Raw genomic sequence first — 19,764 nt, forward strand, 5'->3', positions numbered from 1 at the left:
AAGACATTTTTTAAAAAAAGAATTACATCTTGAACATAAAAGAGACGTCACATACGGCAGAACCAGAGCTAGTGCTCTGTCGAACCAGGTCCCAAATCCTGCTGATGCTAATGATGAAAACTTCAATTATCCAGTCTTATGGGACAAATCTGAAAATATCATTTGATACTATGATGAACTGGAAAGAAGAATTGTGGAATCCAAAGAAATCGTCCTCAATCAAATACATCTCACCAACCTCAACTATAATCTCTCAGACTACCACTGCACCACCATTAACTTTGACGTTCATGAGATGTTGAACGCATGTGCACGCCCAACAATGAGGATATACACAGAACAGCTTCAAGTGTTAATATGGCAATGCTTTAATGTATAGATATTTTGTTCCTGAAGAAGTCTTCTATGAAGATGAAAAAACTAGTTGTGCTCAAATAAATAGTATTTTTTACTTTCATCTCTCGGCTTTGTCATTTAATCTTTATATATATATAAAAGAAAATAAGACGCTGCAATTTTATATCAGCACTTTGAAATTTTGCAGTATAGTTTATAGGGGGTGCTCAAGGGTTAAAGCTGTATAACTGAGAGGAGACCTCCACATAGCCATTAAAGGAATGCAGAGAAACAACCAGGGCTTCTAATCTAATGTCCAATTCTCACCTTCTCGCGGTGCACCCTGTTGGGTATCTACTTGGATACTGAATGAACGAGGATGGGCTGGCAATTTGGGATTTAGCCGACCAAATTGTATTCTTATTGGTTAAACCAAAATACAAAATGAAGGTACAACATGACAAAATTTCATGCAAGCTGGGGTGTCGACCGGTTAAACATGGCCCTTGTTGTTTTCGCCAGGGAACCAGGGTGAACAGCGAAAAGTCAGCTACTGAAACAAATCTGAAAACACACTCTAACTCAACATCACCAGAGTTAAAGATCGGTACTATCAACATAAGAAGCCCGAATGGCAAAGAAATGGAGCTAGCTGAGGAATTAGATAAGTACCAGATCGACATAATAGGGGTGACTGAAACAAAAAAGACAAAAATTGGTGAGATCTTTCTGAGCAATAAATACAAAATGTTATATTCAGGCAAAGACAATCAAGGAAAAGAAGGAGTAGCCATAGTATTCAACACAAAATACAAGACTAATCTTCTTGAATGGCAGGCAGTCTCAAGTAGAGTAATCTGGGCAAATATCAGAATGGGAAATTGGACAATGAGACTTATTTGTGCCTATGGTCCCACAGAAGGTTCTACTAAGGTAGAAGGGTAAGAATTTTTTGATGCTTTAGAGAAAACAACTGACACAATGAAAAATGAAAAGTTGGTCCTTGTTGGGGATCTAAATAGAAGAGTAGGAAATGATTGTCAGACATACAAAAATATTTTGGGAAAATTTGGAGAAAAGAGCAAAGCTAATAATAATGGCAAATACCTGTTGGATTTCTGCTCAGGACATGGACTGGTTATTACTAACACCATGTTCCAACATAAAAATGTGCACAAATTCACATGGAGAGAAGAGGCAAGGAATAAGAAAAGTCTCATTGACTATGTTATTTTCGATAGTGATGTTTTCTCTCTGGTGCAGAACACCAGAGTGTACAGAGAATTTGAAATTGGAAGTGATCACTATTTAGTCTTGAGCAAGATAAAATTGAATTTCATATCGAAAAGAATAACATGTAAGAAAGTCTTAAAGCGAATAAAAGTTGAGCAGCTCTCAGATGTCAATCGTAGACTAAAATACAGAAAGATTATTGAAGAAAAAATGAAAGAGTTTGAGAATAGCAACCAAACCTTGGAGATTCAGTGGTAAGCCTTGAAGAAAACACTGATTGATTCAGCCAGAGAGGCAGGTGGTGAGGTTGTGTGCAAGAATAGAAAAATCAAAACTCCATGGTGGCACAGGAAGTTAAAGAGGCAGTGAAGGAAAAGAAGAAAGCATATCAAAAGTTCCCGGCAAATAAGTCAGCTTGTGCTCTTAGAGAATACAGAGACAAATGTAAGAAAGTTAAACACTGTGTAAAATTAGGCTAAACAAAAGTCATGGGAGGACTTTGGCAAGAATATAGAAAATAAATATCAAGAAGGTGGCAAAATATTCTGGAGGCTGTTGAAGAAGCTTAGAAATGGAGAAAAAATTGCTGTAAAAGGACTTAGAGATGATAAAGGTGACATCAAAATGGGGAGAAAAAGATATCCTTGAAGTATGGAGTAATTATTTAGAAAAATTGCTAAATGAAACAAGCAGTGATAGCACAGTGGCAAAAAACACTGACAAGGCATGCAGTCAGGAATACATATCCATACTTGAAGTAGAAAAAGCCATCAAAGGCGTGAAATGTGGAAAGGCAGCAGGAGTAGATGATATTCGACCAGAAATGCTGAAGCATGGTGGTATAAGAGTCTTACAGTGGCTGCACTGTATAGTTCAGAAAGCCTGGACAGAGGGACGAATTCCCGATGAGTGGAATAGAGCCCTCATAGTACCCATATATAAAAACGGAAATAAAACTGAATGCGAAAATTACAGAGGTATTTCCTTACTGCGTGTTCCTGGCAAGATTTATGAGTATACTTGAGAAACAGTTGAGAAGAATTGTGGAAGAAAAGCTTGGTGAAGACCAAGCTGGATTCAGGCCAAATAGAGGCTGTCAGGATCGGATCTTCACTTTATGACAAATAGTGGAGAAATCATTCGAATATAACAAAGATCTCTATTTGAGTTTTGTCGATCTGGAAAAGGCATATGACAAGGCGCACAGAGAGAAGCTATTCAATATGCTACAGTCATATGGTGTCAATGGGGCATTGAATCAAGCACTTAGTCTTATTTGAGTTGTAAGTCAACAGTTAGAATTGAAGTAAGTACAGGAAGATGGTTTAATGTTAAATCTGGTGCGAGACAAGGATGTACATTATCCTCTCTGTTATTCATTATCTATATGGATCACATTATGAAGGAATGTAGTATTAAACATGATATCAAAATTGGAGATGTTAATGTCAGCTCTTTGCTTTTGTGCGGATGATGTTATACTTCTAAATAAATCCGATACAAGTCTGCAAGATTCTCTGACTAAATTGAATAGCTGTTGTAATAGATATGGTATGAAGGTCAGCAATAAAAAGACAAAGACAATGAAAATAGGTAGAGTCATTGAAAATGTTAACTGTGTTGTGAATGGAGAACCAGTGGAACAAGTAAAACATTTCAGCTACTTAGGCATGATTTTTATTGAAGATGGTAAATTAAATATAGAAATAGACAACAGAATCAGCAAAGCTGGTATGGTGGGAAGTCAATTGAACAAATTCATATGGAATAAGAGAGAAATTAGCCGGAACACTAAATTAGCTGTATACAAGACAGTGTTCAAACCAGTTTTAACTTATGGATCTGAGAGCTGGGTCAGAAGTAAAACACTTGACCAAAGACTAGAGACTGCAGATATGAGAGTCCTGAGAAAGATTATAGGCATGAACAGATGGCATCAATGGCAATATCATATTAAAAACGAGGATATTAGGAAAGAACTTGACATTGTCAGCATCCAGGAATGCGTTAGCAGAGCTAATCTCGGGTGGTATGGTCACTTAAATAGAATGGACGAGGAAAGATTAGTTCTTTTCTCGCCAACAAGTGTTCTCTGCCAGGTTGGCAGGAAAACGACCCAGAGGAAGACCAAGATATAGGTGGATTGATACTCTACAAAGTGCCTTAGACAATAGAAATATAAGATCTGATAATGTTGGAGTCTTGACGAGTAACAGACTGTTTTGAAGGAAAATTGTAGATAGGAAGTTAGTAATGATGTAAATTTTTCATGTAGTACTATCATATCCTGTACACCCCTTGAAGGTACTTGGCAGGAATTGGATGATGAATGAGTTTATCCCTCCTTAATCACAAACAGGTTAACCCTCTCTTCTAGACTCAAATCAACCAGTAGAACAAGCAGGATTCCATAAAGACTAACACAATTGATCATATACATGCAGTAAAACAAATAATAGAAAAAGCAGAAGAAAACCAATTGCTTCTCTGTTTAGCATTTATTGATTATGGAAAAGCATTTGATTCCATCAAAACTAATGCAATAATCAAAGCACTCCAGAATCAGGGAGTTCCTAGAGAATATATGGACCTCCTCCAGGAAATATACCACACTGTAACAGCAACAATCCAACTTCACATAAATAGCAATAAAATATCAATTAAAAAAAAGGGTGTCAGACAAGGAGACTCTCTATCATTCAAAATCTTTAATAACAGAAAAAAAATTAATTTTTTTTCTGTTATTAATTAATTTATTAAAAATTAATAACAGAAACTTAACACACCTAAGATATGCAAATGATATCATAATTTTTGCAAACACTCCAGAAGTCCTTACTTAATATAATGTTAGAAGACCTATATCATGAAAGCGGAAAAGTCGGTCTAAAAATAAACAGAGAAAAAACTAAAGTCATGTTTAATAATTTTGTAACACCAAAAAACAATAATAGAAAACAATTTCTTGGAAATAGTCTCTTCATATACATACTTAGGTCATCTAATTGATCTAAACTGGGGACTCCAAAAGGAAATAAATAGGAGAGTTCAACTTGACTGGGGTGCATTCAAAAAATTGAAAAGCATTTTTCAAAACAATGATGTCGCACTCTGTTTAAAAAGGAAGACATTTAATCAGTGTATACTTCCAGTCATCACATATGGTTGTGAAACTTGGTCGCTAACAAAAGCACTGGCAAATAAATTAACAACTCAAAGAAAAATGGAGAGGTTGATGCTAGGCATCACATTAAAAGATAAGAAGCGAAACACCTGACCTGGATAAGAGGCCAGACTCACATCACTTACATCATCCTTCACCACAAGTGACTAAAAGGGAAAGGGACCAGACATCTATCCAGAAGAGAAGATGAGAGATGGACCACCATACTAATGAACTGGATTCCTAAAGAAGGGAAACAAGGCCGAGGATGTCCTAAAAGAAGATGGAGTGATGAATTGTCAAATTTTGTTGGGGAAAATTGGTCAAGCATTGCCAAGAACAGAGAAAGGTGGAAAGAACTGGAGGAGGCCTTTGTCCAGCAGTGGACAGACAATGGCTGAAAAGAAGAAGAATGGTATCTCTACCTTGACATAGTGAGGTGTGTGTGCACACCACTGACCTCAAGAGTTATGCCAGCAATAGCTCAGCTACCGGTAGGGTCTCCCTAGCTGGAAATGAGGTGAGTGCCAGATCATGAGAGATACCCTAGTTCTGCAGGTTAGGGATTTTGCATAAGGCTTGTTACCTTACCAGTAAAAAATTTCTAAAACTCATATGCTTTTACTAGAAAATTCATCAGACAGAAACAATGGAATACAACCAAGAAAGAATAAAGGCAAATAATTGGGAATCTCAGACATTTTAAAAGTGGCCATGTGGAATGTACAATGCATAACAGCAAAGGAATTAGAATTATCAAAGCAACTAAAAATATTAATATAGTTCGCCCACCGATTTGAGGTCCCTCGACGCTTCTGCGCATGTCAGAAAAAGGAGAATCCATTCCGATAATAGAGTAATCAGTCTGTCTTCTGGGATGTAATAATAAACAAACTGAGTTTGTTTATTATTACATGTCGGAAAATTTAGCTTTTCTTTTACGAACATTGCTGTTTTTAAAGTGTAACTATTTTGCTTGTATAACAGTTGGAAAAATGTACGTAGACTGTTAATACGTGCAAATACTGCGTTCTACATAAAACAATGTCACTTCGCTCCATGATAAGTTTCCTTTTATTCTGGGACTTTTTAAAACAAAATCCGATTTCATGAAGTATTTTCCTTACTCTTTTCCAAGGAAAATTAATTTTTTCTTTAAGCACAGGAATCAATTTCGGAACAGTTGGCACTCTTTTCTCGACCACGTAAAATTCGTGAATAGCTCTTCTTATAATGTCTACATCAAAATCATTCAAAGCTATGGTTTCGATGGTTCTTTCTCTGGCGCTTTTTTTTAGGAGATTTAAATTTTGGCTTACCTTCACCTTTTGATTCCCTACGAATTCTTTTAACAGTCGACCCCCGATACACCTGCAATTGCACTTGCACGTTTTATGACTTGAGAAAGGGGAACAAGGAGACGGCCTTCTGACGATTCTTTTTCGCAGAATGTCAGCACATTATTCAATATTCTTTTGCAAGAGCTACGAAACGTGTAACAATAGAACTTGTTGACTGTACTGGATCCATCATACAAATTAATAATAAAAAAATAATGCAAAAAGAGAACAACAAAAATCAAGCTAGAACTAGCACAGCGACAGACAAGAACGCACACGTGATTTCGCATGTTGGTGACCAATTCATACATCCTTCATTTCTTTCTCCCCTTCAGCATGAATCGACTATTCTTGGCACCAAGCCAAGAAGGGATCTAGAAATGGTGGGCGAACTATATAGCCATGATATTGGAAATAATAAAGGGAACAAAAGATATAGATGGTTTATCAATGTTATACAGTACAGTGGACCAACATATCAGAGCTTCTTCTAGTGGGGTGGCCATTTTAATTAATAATAAATACAAAAGTAGAATATTATTATGCGACACCACCAGGGAGTCCAAAGACTCATTGAGAGAGGGCACCTACTGACTCTGAACAATTTTATGAGGAACTACAAAGACAGTTAAATAAAAACAATCAAAATGACTATATTAACAATAAGAGATCTTATTGTTAATGATGATATTAATGCTAGAGTTGGAACAAGATCTATAATTGATTATATCATTACTAATCAGAAACTTACTCCACATGTGAGAGATGTACATGTTTACAGAGGAAGTGAAATTTTTTCATATTATTTAGTAGTCACTAAAATATAAATACTAGCAAAATGAAGAAAGGAAGTAAATAAGAGAAAATAAGAAATAGCACAAGTATACAAAGTATATCTATTACAAAAAGAAAGCATTAGAATGCTTTATCAATCACAATTAACAGATTACCTAAAAGAAGCCCAAATCAATGAAGATATAGAAGAATGGAAAATTTTAATAAAGGTAATCCATAAAGCAGCCTCTGAAGTACTTGGAAAGAAAAATAAAATATTTTAATACAAAAGAAACAGAAGAAATATAACCAAACCATAGTACAGAAAGCTCACCAAGATGCTTGGGACAGAGTTATTAATAAAATAAAAGAAGACCTGCATGGAAGACAAGACAGCCTACAAAATATTAAGGAAATTAAATAATGAAGAAAGATATACACAGCACAAATCAACATAATACAAGAGAAACAATGGGTAGAACATTATAAGAATTTATGGTATGATCCAAATTTAATAACAGAAAATAATAATGAAGAAATCAACACTGATATAGAATTAATTAGATTAGAAGAACTAAAACAAGCAATAAAAGTATCAAAAAATAGAAAATCAACTGGATTAGATGGCATAAACACAGAGCTTCGGAAATATGGTGGAGAATATTTACATCACAGATTCTTAAAATTAATAAATGACTGTTGGAGGAAATGCAAGGCTCCATCAGATTGGTCAAAAGCTAAGGTTATATTTAAGAAAGGACACAGAGATGATTATGGAAAAAGAGGAACCAGTCTATTAAATACAAATTACAAAATTTACAGTAAAATCCTGAATAAAAAACCATGTATAGACATTATTTATGTGTTAAATTATTGAAAAAAAGATGAGAATTTAATTTAGAGATTCATCTAGCCTTTATAGATTATGAGAAAATTTTTGAAATACACATAGAAAAATTCTAAAATATAACGAAAAAAAACAAAACAAGGACATTCATTATATCTGGTACAAGCTGTACAAAGTTTATGTAAAGATGCAAAAATAGTTAAGTAATAAATAAACAGAAAATAGTGAAATTAATCAAAGTGTTAGACAGGGATGCAGCTTATCTCCAACTCTATTCAATATATATATATATACAGGGTGTTCGGGATAAATTTGACAGTTTCGTAAGGAAAAAGAAAATCTTCTTTGTATCTATTAAATTTAATGAATTGACAAAAAAACATTACAGGCAGAGTTAATTACAATACTATCAACAAGATTTACTCAAAATAACCACCATTAGCATCGATCACAGCTTCAATTCTGCTTCGGAACCTCGAACAAGCTGATGCTACAGTCTCCCTGGGAAGGGCCGCAAAAACTGTTTTAATTTTATCCATTAACTGGGCTTTTGTATTACTGGAAGTGCGATTGGTGTCTTTTTCAACTGCGCCCCATACAAAATAATCCATGGGGTTAAGGTCTGGGGAGTTTGGAGGCCAAACATTTGGACTGGTGAAGTCGTAGAAATTTTCAGACAACCATTTTTGACTTTTCCCAGAGGTGTGGCAAGGGGCCGAATCTTGCTGCCATACATACGGCCTACCATTGGCTACCCTTGTTATCCAGGGCTTGACTACAGTTAGCAACTCCACGAACAAAGCCCGAATTCCAATGCCAGGGTTCTTCAACACCTGTTCCTGCAGATTTGCGAGGAATTCTGCTGTACGAACGCAATCAGATCGTCTGCTAGGGATCTTTCTTCTTGCTACATCCTCGTAGTCACCATTGCAAGTCTCTAGTTCGTGCCTGATTGTTTTTACTGTATTCAGGGAGCATTGGGCAGCAGTCGTAATATCCTTATTTTGATGGCGGGCATGAATCATCATGATACAAGTTATTCTCTTCCATGATTCAGGTGGGTTCCAGCTATCCATCCTTTCTGACATCTTGTATATGAATGAAGAAGGGTCCAAACTTTTAAATGAAGAGAAGTGTGTGTTAATACATGTAACTTACGGAAAAATATAATTAATTATAAATATGTCAAATTTATCCCGAACACCCTGTATATATATATATATATATAGATCAGATTATTAAAATATAAAAAATAACAATAAAACAAGATATCCACATTGAACCAGAGGAACTGTTATCAATACAATGGGGGTATGAAGATGACCTTCAAAAATCAGTTTATGAATTAAACAAAATAAGCCAACAATACAATGAAAAATTTCACAAAAGAAAATAAGCCATGCCATTTTAAAGGTCGAGATCATGTTAGATCATAGAAAGTAAAATAATAGAAGAGGTGACACAAGATAAAGATATAGATACAGATGAAAAAATACAGAAATATCAGAAAATCTATGGAACAATTAAAATTATGGAATAGACAAGAAACTGAACTAAAATTTTACAAAGTAATGGCCACTCCCACCCTATTATATGGTTCAGAAACATCGACTGTGAAAAAAGAAAAATGAAAGTAAAATACCAGCTGCAGAAATGAGATTTTTAAGAGCAACAATTAAAGGAAGCACAAAATTGGACCATATAATAAAATAGACATCAGAAGAGAGATATTTACAACATAAATGAAAAGATCAAGAAATAGAAAAATGGAAAGAGCATCTATTTAGGATGGAAAGATATTAGCCACCAAAAGAGGTGAATAAATATAGACTGAAGGGAAAGAAAGAAAGAGAGAGAGTGGGAGGAAGACTAGCTGCGAGATGGAAAGATCACTGAAGCTGAACAGGCAAATGCCTAATCCTTGAAGAGAAGAAGTTTAACCTATTTAATAGAACACTGAGAAATTTCACACTTATTTCAATGTAAAAAAAAAAAAAATTTAAGAAGAGGCTTTTCAGGAATAACTTGAGGATGAGACTTGAGTTATTCTCTACAAAATTGGAAAATTTTGTAGAGAATAACTAATTGAATAATCACTTCTCATACAGTAGAATGCTCTCAATGTTTTAAAGATATTTTAATAGCAAATGTTGAAACTACTATATTTAAAATTATTATTATTATTTGACACCTCCAGGGAGTCCAAAGACTCATCGAGGGAGGGCATCTTCTCTACAACTCTGTCTCTGCCACCTAATCCATCAACCACCACCACCACTAGTATTTTCAAAGACAATCACAAACATCCATACCCACAGTAGGATTTGAAACAGCATCCTTTTTTGGCTGGAGAGCAGATACACTAACCACTCGGCCAGCCAGGCTGACAGACAACCAGAACCATAGAACTTTTAAAGGAAACCTTTTTAATTCTGCAAAAGTTGACAGAACAGCAAGGAGTGGCAGGTAAAGCACAAAGGAGGAAAATCTGTCTCCTCTCTTTGTATATGCAATACTTTACAGTATAGTATTTCTTAAGCATTAATGCTATGGCATAGGAATATTCAAGAGGCATGTATTGTTAGCAATACATGGAAGATGGTTAACAGAAGTTTGAAAGAAATAATACCAGATTACATATACATATATATATTAGGGTTACCAAGTAATTTAATAAACTTGGTTATTTTACTCCTAAACGTAGTTCAAGTCTAAAGGTGGTACAACACCAGGGCAAATCATTGTAAAGGTGGGTAAAGCTCTGATCACTATTCTTAGTATTTTCCATAATGTAAAGCACATCTCACTAAGAGATGTATACTGCAATACATTATGGGTGGGGTCCACTACCCAGACCGGTTTCAACCTTTTTTGAGGTCTCCTCAGTGAGTAGCTAGACCCTAAATACCAAGGTTTTAATAATACAGAGCCTTATCAACTTTACATTATGAAAAATACTAAGAATAGTGATCAGAGTGTTACCCATCTTTACAATGAGTTGCATCACCTTTAGACTTGAACTACGTTCAGGCGCAAACTTAACTGTTTGCTTACTTGGGATTAGGAGTAAAATAACCAAGTTTATAAAATTACTTGGTAACCCTAATATACATTACCCAAGGTAAAAAAACTTATTTACATCTATATCTCCTTCAGAGATTCTTATTCAAAATAAAAACACCTTGTAGCAACTTGTATAGGAAAAGTTGATAAGGCTCTGTATTACTAAGACCTTGGTATTTAGGGTCTAGCTACTCACTGAGGAGACCTCAAAAAAGGTTGAAACCGGTCTGGGTAGTACATCTCTTAGTAAGATGTACTTTACATTATGGAAAATACTAAGAATAGTGATCAGAGCTTTACCCACCTTTACAATGAGTTGCCCTGGTGTTGTACCACCTTTAGACTTGAACTACGTTCAGGCGCAAACTTAACTGTTTGCTTACTTGGGATTAGGAGTAAAATAACCAAGTTTATAAAATTACTTGGTAACACTAATATACATTACCCAAGGTAAAAAAAATATACATTCTACATATATATATATCCATGGTCAAGAGGATAAATTAGGCAGGAGTTACATGAATATATAGTCTCATTAAAGCAGAGATGCATAAAATGTTGGTGTGCATATATGAAGAAAGGTGAACAGAAAGCTCAATACAAGGCAGAGGCAAGAAGTGAGACCAGCATGATAAGGAAAGTAAGATCAGATGAGAGGAAATTCCAAAGTCTTTTACTAAGTGAAAAGAAAAAGGAAGAAAAAAATCTTAACGATTGCTGAAAGTAGACAGATGACAGAAATAGTTGAATTGCTAAATGATCAACTTTGTTATCATGTGCATCATCCATTGGATAAACATTACAGTGAAGATGTAACAGAAAATGATGTGGAAATAGTAACAAATAGTAATTAAAGATGGTTTGGATATTGCAGAATCTCAATGCAAATACAGCCATGCAATTAGATGGGGTAAAAGCCCAAGTATCATATTAAAAGAATGTGTAAAGAAATTGGCACTCCCTCTGACTAGACTATTTAATTTGTCTCAGTCTAGTCAAGTTTCCAAGGGAGTGAAAGGAGGACAAAATAGTTCCATTGCATAAATGAGGATCCAAGACAGGCAGAGAAGTGCAGACTAATCAGTATTTAAGGAAAGACGTGCTAGTCAAATGCAAAATTCAGAAAAGGGTGGATAAGAATATGATATCCTGTGGAAGATAGAATGGCTCTGTGATACCTCAGTAATTTGCTCATATTTTGTAACAGATCAACCGTAACATAAGTAAAAATATTTTGTACGAGGGTGGTCTGAAAAGTTCTTGGCCTAACAATGAAAAAATGGATTTATAATTTCAAAATTATTTTTATTTTTCAACATAATCTCCGTTAAGACTAATACATTTATTACAGCAATGCTACAGAGCCATTATCCCGTCCCTGTGGTGGTTCTCAGTAAGATCTGAAAATACCCCACTGCAGCTGCAATCACCTCTTGATTCGAAGAAAAACACTGACCAGAGAGGAAAGTTTTAGTTTTGGGAAGAGATAGAAGTCAGAGGGAGCCAAATCTGGGGAATAGGGTGGATGTTCCAACAATTCACAGTGTAGATCCCTTAATTTTCTCATTGCCAAAACACCTTTGTGGGCAGGTGCATTGTCCTGATGCAAGATGATTTTTTTTTCTTCTGCAAACTGAGTCTTTTCTCATGAATTTTTTCATCTAGTCTGGTTAAAAGATCAGAATAATATTCCCCAGTTATTGTTTTACCTTTTTCACGATAATTAATTAATAAACAAAATGCTGTTAGCATCCCAAAACACCAATGCCATGACCTTTCCTGCTAATGGAACTGACTGTCTTCTTTGGTGCTGAACAACCGGCTTGTCCACTGTTTTGACTGCTGTTTGGATTCTGGTGTGTAACGGTGAATCCAAGTCTCATCCATAGTAATAAATCGATGCACAAAATCAGTTTTATTCTTGTTAAAATGCTCCAAGCACTGTTCAGAGATTTTCGTGCAAGTGCGTTTTTGATCTGCTGTGAGCAAGCATGGCGCCCATCTTGCGCAAAGCTTTTTCATTTGCAATTCTTCATGCAAAATGCATCCTACACATGCTTTTAAAATGCCCATAGTCTCAGCAATTTCACATACTTTGACTCGCCAGTCATCCAATACCATATTGTGCACTTGATCAATTTCATTTATTCGTAGGGAGTTTCCTCCCTTTTTCTCCCCCGTCCCTATTGGGGCAAGATGAGCCCCCCTCATGGGGAGGATTAAGTATTTATGACTGTAGATGTGTGTGTTCACGGGGCCGGTTTGCCTGCTTGCAGGATGAAAAATGCCAGATAAACTGGCAGAAAAAACCTCACTGCCAGCACCAAAGACCGGCCATCTTGGCTATGGCTAAGGAAGAACCTCAAATTCCTCATGTCTTCGACGGGAATTGAACCTGGGACGCTCCTTTCCCAGTCATATGGTTGTGAAGTGCACAGCCACTAGGCTAACCGCGTGGACACTTGATCAATGATTTCTGGTGTTGTTACACTTTTTGGATGTCCTTCACATGGATTATCTTTAGGGCTGGCATGGCCAAACTAGGCAGGCCATTGCTTAATTGTCGAAAACAAAGGAGAAGAGTGCCCATAAACTTTTATGAACTTCGAATGAATTTCTTTTGGCATTAAACCTTTTACAAAGAATTTTATAACTGCATGATACTCAATTTTATCTATTTCAAGGGATACAGACAACACTTTTGCTTCAGGCAGCTGTATAAAACAAACTACCTGATATAATGACTTGCAATTTCACATGGATGCTTATGACAGGTGTACCAACTTAGAAAAAATAATCTTGCCAATAGTGTTGCCATCTATGGTCAAGGCCGAGAACTTTTCAGACCACCCTCATAATAGAGTTGGTAAAAGGGAATGGATATATGATGAGACGTCTGGATTTTCAAAGACATTTGACAGGATACTACATGGAACTCAGTTACACAAATTGAAGCAAATGGGTATGGATATGAAGTTGGTAATATGCATACAATGTTGGCTGAAAGACAGATACCAAAGAGTAGCATACGGAGGAGCATGATCCTAGGGAAACCAGGCGACTAGCAGTGCCATACTTGGACCTGCTTTGAAAGATAATATGCAGTTTTTTTTGCTAATAAAAAAATTAAGAAGCATAATAGATAATCAGGGTATATAGAGTTTGCATTATGATTTAAATAAACTGACATATTACCAAAGGAAAATGAATGCAAGATTATTGTACAAAGTAAAGTTATGCATTTTGGGATGAAAGATTATATGTTCTTGATGAAGTGAGAGATTTGGGGATATCAGTGGCGAGAGACCCAATGTTCGGAGAGCAAACTGCAAAAGTAGTTCACACGATTGCTTAGTTATCAAAAAAACATGATAAGAAGCAGTTATAGGGAAGTTATAATTTCTCTATAATGCTTTCACATGTCATGGAAGGATGTTAGAAGAACATAGAAAATAAATATCAAGAAGGTGGTAAGATATTCTGGAGGTTGTTGAAAACGCTTAGAAATGGAGGAAAGAGTGCTGTAAAAGGAGTTAGAGAAGATAAAGGTGACATGAAAACGGGAGAAAAAGATATCCTTGAAGTATGGAGTAATTATTTAGAAAAAATGCTAAATGAAACAAGCAGCGATAGCATAGGTAAAAAACACTCAACAGGCATACTGCCAGGAATACATGTCCATACTTGAAGTAGAAAAACCCATGAAAGGCTTAAAATGTGGAAAGGTAGCAGGAGTAGATGATATTCGACCAGAAATGCTTAAGTATGGTGATATAAAAGTTTCACAGTGGCTGCACTGCATATTTCAGAAGGCCTGGACAGAGGGACGAATTCCCGATGATTGGAGTAGAGCTCTCATAGTACCCATATATAAAAAGGGAAATAAAACTGAATGTGAGAATTACAGAGGTATTTCCCTACTGAGTGTTCCAGGCAAGATTTATGCAAGTATACTTGACAAACGGTTGAGAAGAATTGTGGAAGAAAAGCTTGGTGAAGAACAAGCTGGATTCAGGCCAAATAGAGGCTGTCAGGATCAGATCTTCACTTTACGACAAATAGTCGAGAAAGCATGGGAATATAACAGATGTCTGTATTTAAGTTTTGTCGATTTGGAAAAGGCATATGACAAGGTGCCAAGCTAGAAGCTATTCAATACGCTACAATTATATGGTGTCAATGGGACATTATATCAAGCAATACTTAGTCTTTATTTGAGTTGTAAGTCAGCAGTTAGAATTGAAGGAAGTACAGGAAGATGGTTTAATAGTAAATCTGGTGTGAGACAAGGATGTACATTATCCCCTCTGTTATTCATTATCTATATAGATCACATTATGAAGGAAAGTGGCATTAAACATGATATCAGAATTGGAGATGTTAATGTCAGCTCTTTGCTTTATGTGGACGATGTTATACTTCGAAATAAATCCGCTACAAGTTTGCCAGATTCTCTGACTAAATTGAATAACTGTTGTAATAGATATGGTATGAAGGTCAGCAATAAAAAGACAAAGACAATGAAAATAGGTAGAATTGCTGAAAATGTCAACTGTGTTTTGAACGGAGAACCTGTTGAACAAGTAAAACATTTCAGCTACTTAGGCACGATTTTTAGTGAAGATGGCGAATTAAATATAGAAATAGACAACAGAATCAGCAAAGCTGGTATGGTGGGAAGTCAAATGAATAAATTCATATGGAATAAGAGAGAAATTGGTCGGAACACTAAATTAGCTGTAGACAAGACGGTGTTCAAACCAATTTTAACTTATGGATCTGGGTCAGAAGTAAAACACTTGAAAACAGTAAAGACTATAGTCCGCAGATATGAGAGTCCTGGGAAAGATTAGGGGCATGAACAGATGGCATCAAGTGAATATGGTAAATAAATATAATGGCAATATCATATTAAAAACAAGAATATCAGGAAAGAACTTGACATTGTCAGCATCCAGGAATGCATTAGCAGAGCTAATCTCAGGTGGTATGGTCACTTAAACAGAATGGACGAGGAAAGATTAGCCAAACAAGTGTTCTCTGCCAGGTTGGCAGGAAAACGACCTAAAGGAAGACCAAGATATAGATGGATTGATACGGTACAAAGTGCCTTAGACGATAGAAATATAAGATCTGATAATGCTGTAGCCTTGACAAGTAATAGACTGATTTGGAGGAAAATTGTTGATAGGAAGTTAGTAATGATGTAAATTTTTCATGTAGTACTATCATATCCTGTACACCCCTTGAGGGTATGTGTGAGGAATTTGATGATGATGATGATGCTTTGATATGGCCATATCTGGATGATTACTGTGCACATACCTGGTCAATTACCTGGGCTTTGTGAGATGGGAAAATGGTGGAGAGAGAATCATCCAAAGGTAAGATGAGTGGTCAGTTGAATGCTTCCAATGAGGACAGATTGAGGATTTGCGAGTGGCAGAAGTTGGTTGATAAGCAGAAAGAGGAGATATGATGCAGAGGATATGTTTCAGCACTTGACTAGAACAAGGGAGATCAGCCCTGAAAAATGAGTAAGGGTGTGGTTAGCAAGGATGTCAGGATAATAATTTTTGTCTGGAGAGTGGCGAATGGCGGAATGGGTTGCTAGAGTACATTATTAGTGCTCTGTTGGTGAATATGTTCAAGGAGAGGTATTATCAAGCCTCCTCTGTGAGTCTTCAGACTCCATGGAGATGCCCATGCTATAATAAGTAAGAATACATACCACTGGTGGACATCACGAGATTTAAATATTCTCCAGAATAAGATGATATCCCAAAAATCATGCCAGTCTTTTCAGTTGTTGTGAATCCAACTCTGATATATTCTTCTAGTGTAGAGATTATGCTTTCAAAGTCATACCTAATATAGCTGTCTTGATGCAAGTTAACACCAATTTCTAGATTAAAAAAAAAAGTTAATGGTTTCAAATACTGCTAATACATGAAAGCCCATCAATAATTTAATACAGAAATACTAAAATATTACCCATCTTTTTATATTTTAAAAATTTTATAAACCTCAAAATAATTTACATAATATATTTATAAAAATAATTATATCTATAACCTCATTTTTAACATTTCTTTTGCACACAATACTGCAATTTTGTAAAAGTTGAACAGCCTTAAATATTTACTGCCAGGTCTAAATTTCACACTAATTCATGTGTTGCAACATGACATCATGGAATACAGTAAATCCCATTTGAAAATATCTCTAAATTTACTTTGATACCCTTCAACATTTAAATACTTATCCTCTGCTGATGTTAAATTACAAATCAATTCCAATTGTAAATGTCTAATTTGCTTAATTCTCTTCAAGGTTGCTATAAAAGTATTTGCATTTCTTCATGAGAAAAAATACTGGTATATGATGGAATTTCATGCACAATGGGGTGTCGTCCAGTTAAAAGGTGCCCACTGTTTTCATCAGAGAACCAAGATGAATAGTAAAAAGACAACTACTAGACCAAAACTCCACAAACTACAATTGATTGTTAGCAGAATTCAAGAAAAGAACTGGACTGACAGAAGAACTAGAGAAGTACCAAGTCATAACTCACATTACTATATCAAAGAGGACAAAAACAAGTGAGTTTCTTCTAAATAACCATTACAATTATATTCAAGCAATAATGATCAGAGAAATCAAGGAGTAACTATAATATTCAACACAGACTAGTTGTTGGTTATGATTTATGGCCAAAGCAACTCAGGCCATGAGGTCATTGTATTATGTCTGTTAACACTACATATGAGGATTAAGCTTTTTGATGAAGGCAGTATCATGCAGAATGATGTGGGCAAACATCAAAATGGGAAACTGGAAAATGAGACTCAGTTGTACCTAGGGTCCCACAGAAGGTTCTACTTTAGGAGAAATATTTTTTGGTTCATTAGAGATGGCAGCCGACACAAAGAAAATGGAAAGTTGATCCTTGTTGGAGATATCAATAGAGTAGGAAATGAATATCAAACATACAAATTTTTTGGGGAAGTTTGGAGAAAAGAGCAAAGCTAATAACAATTTTTAAGTGTCTGCCAGATTACTGTTCAGAAAATGGACTTGTCATTACTAATAACCATGTTCCAACATAAGGATGTGCACAAATTCACATGGAGAGAAGAGATGAGAAAAAAAAGAAGTCACAATGATTATGCCATTGTTGACAGCAATATCTTCATGATAGTACTGGACATGGGGATTTGAAATAGGAAGCGATCACTCAAGTTTTGAGTAAGATAAAACTAAATGATATTTTGATAAAAATTTTTTTTTCTTCAATATTTTAAAAAATGAGTTTAAAGACAGGAATCAAACCTTAGACTCAAAGGCAAACTCGAAAGAAAATACTGATTCAGCTAGAGGAAGCTGCCAATGATTCCATAAGATGAGTGACTATTGTTGATTTCTTCACAAGGAATACAAATAGCCAAAATTCATATACAGTAAATCCTCGATTTAACAGACTAACAGGGGACTAAGGGGTGTCCGTTAAATAGCAAATTTTTTAAAATAAAAATATCTGTAACATTATACTGCAATTTCACTCCAACAGACTGACATAATGGTCAGTTTTGATGTCTCCTCCTTATTCACCAATGTCCCACTCAAAGATACTTTGGACCTCATCCAAGGCAAATTTCCTCCCAATATCTCAGCCCTATTTTAGTTCACCATGAACTCAGGCTATTTCGTTTGGCAAGGAAAATTCTACAAACAAATAGAGGGGACTGCCATGGGTTCTCCACTCTCCCCACCTCTGGCCAACTTCTTTATGGAGACCTTCAAAGAAAAAGCCTTAAACTCGGCCCCAGTTAAACCTATTGTTTGGCTATGCTATGTAGATGATGTGTTTGCTATTTGGCCACATGGTCTAAACACCTCGAAAACTTCCTTTACTTAGAAAAAGAAAACAATAACAATCTCTCTTTCCTAAGTACTCTGATTACATGCCAGCCTAATGGATCCCTGGCTTTCTCAGTTTACAGAAAACCTACACATACAGGTAGATACATTCACCAGCGTTCACACCATCCCTCCTCCCAACAATATGGGATTATAAAAACCTATATAACAGGGCAAAATTAATCAGCTCAGATAACAATGCCCTTACTACTGAACTTATTCATATTCTTAACACCATTTTGACCAATGGATACAACCCCCATAAAATCCAAAAAATATTAAAACCAGTTAACCCCAACTCCCTCCCCAACAAGGACTACTCTAAATCTGTCACTATTCATTATATTTGTGGTACTTCTGAAAAGTTAACAAAAATCTTAAAAAAATATGACTTGACAACTTATTACAAACCATATCAAAAATTGGCATCTCTTATCTGTCCTTCCAAAGACCAGCCACTTCCTCTAGACCTACCTGGAGTTTACCAGGTCCTTTGTAGTTGTAAACTGTCTTACTATGGCCAAACATGCAGGACTGCTAATATCAGGATATCTGAACATAAGAATTATATCCGTTTCCACCGTTATAACCACTCAGGACTTGCTGACCATGCCTTGGACACGTGCCATAAAATACGTTGGAAAAAAAGCTTCCTTACTACACCGCAGCAAGTTTAAATATGAGAGATTATTCTTAGAATCAGTCTCAGCCTTAAAAAACTCCCCAAACCTCAATAAATTTGGATGTGTTAAATTTGTGATCCTTGTAAACTTCATAAGAGAATTTACTTGATCACAATTTAACAAGTAGAAACCTTAATGAGAAAATAGTGCTTGCATCTACGTATAAATGAAATAAATATATTGAAAAGAATAATTGTTAACTCATATAAGAACATTGATTGTATAATAATAGAAAAATAAGATAATTGATTTACAGTATTTAGTTATAAAAGTTTTGCATGTAAAAGGCTTGCGTATTATACACTCGAAACTAGAGATTGTAAGTTATGCTAATTTTTAGAAAGGGTGAGCTGATAGAGTTTGATAAAGCTGACTCATAGGATTAACTAGAACCACAGTAAAGCC

At 35.5% G+C, this 19,764-nt stretch overlaps 1 protein-coding gene across 2 annotated transcripts in view; it reads right to left on the reverse strand.

The window, feature by feature from the left end:
• Nrx-IV (neurexin-4) overlaps positions 1 to 19,764 on the reverse strand; it is a 491,733-nt gene that overhangs the window by 105,826 nt on the left and 366,143 nt on the right. For both annotated transcript variants that reach the window (XM_090412013.1, XM_090412014.1), the window contains exon 19: positions 16,488 to 16,661. In XM_090412013.1, coding sequence (XP_090268139.1) covers positions 16,488 to 16,661 — 174 coding nt within the window. The remainder of the gene's footprint in view (positions 1 to 16,487; positions 16,662 to 19,764) is intronic.

This window comes from Typopeltis vanoorti, chromosome 22 (genome assembly GCF_054136105.1).
Source record: "Typopeltis vanoorti isolate ZY-2024b chromosome 22, IOZ_Tvanoo_1.0, whole genome shotgun sequence".
Lineage (NCBI taxonomy): Eukaryota > Metazoa > Arthropoda > Arachnida > Uropygi > Thelyphonidae > Typopeltis > Typopeltis vanoorti.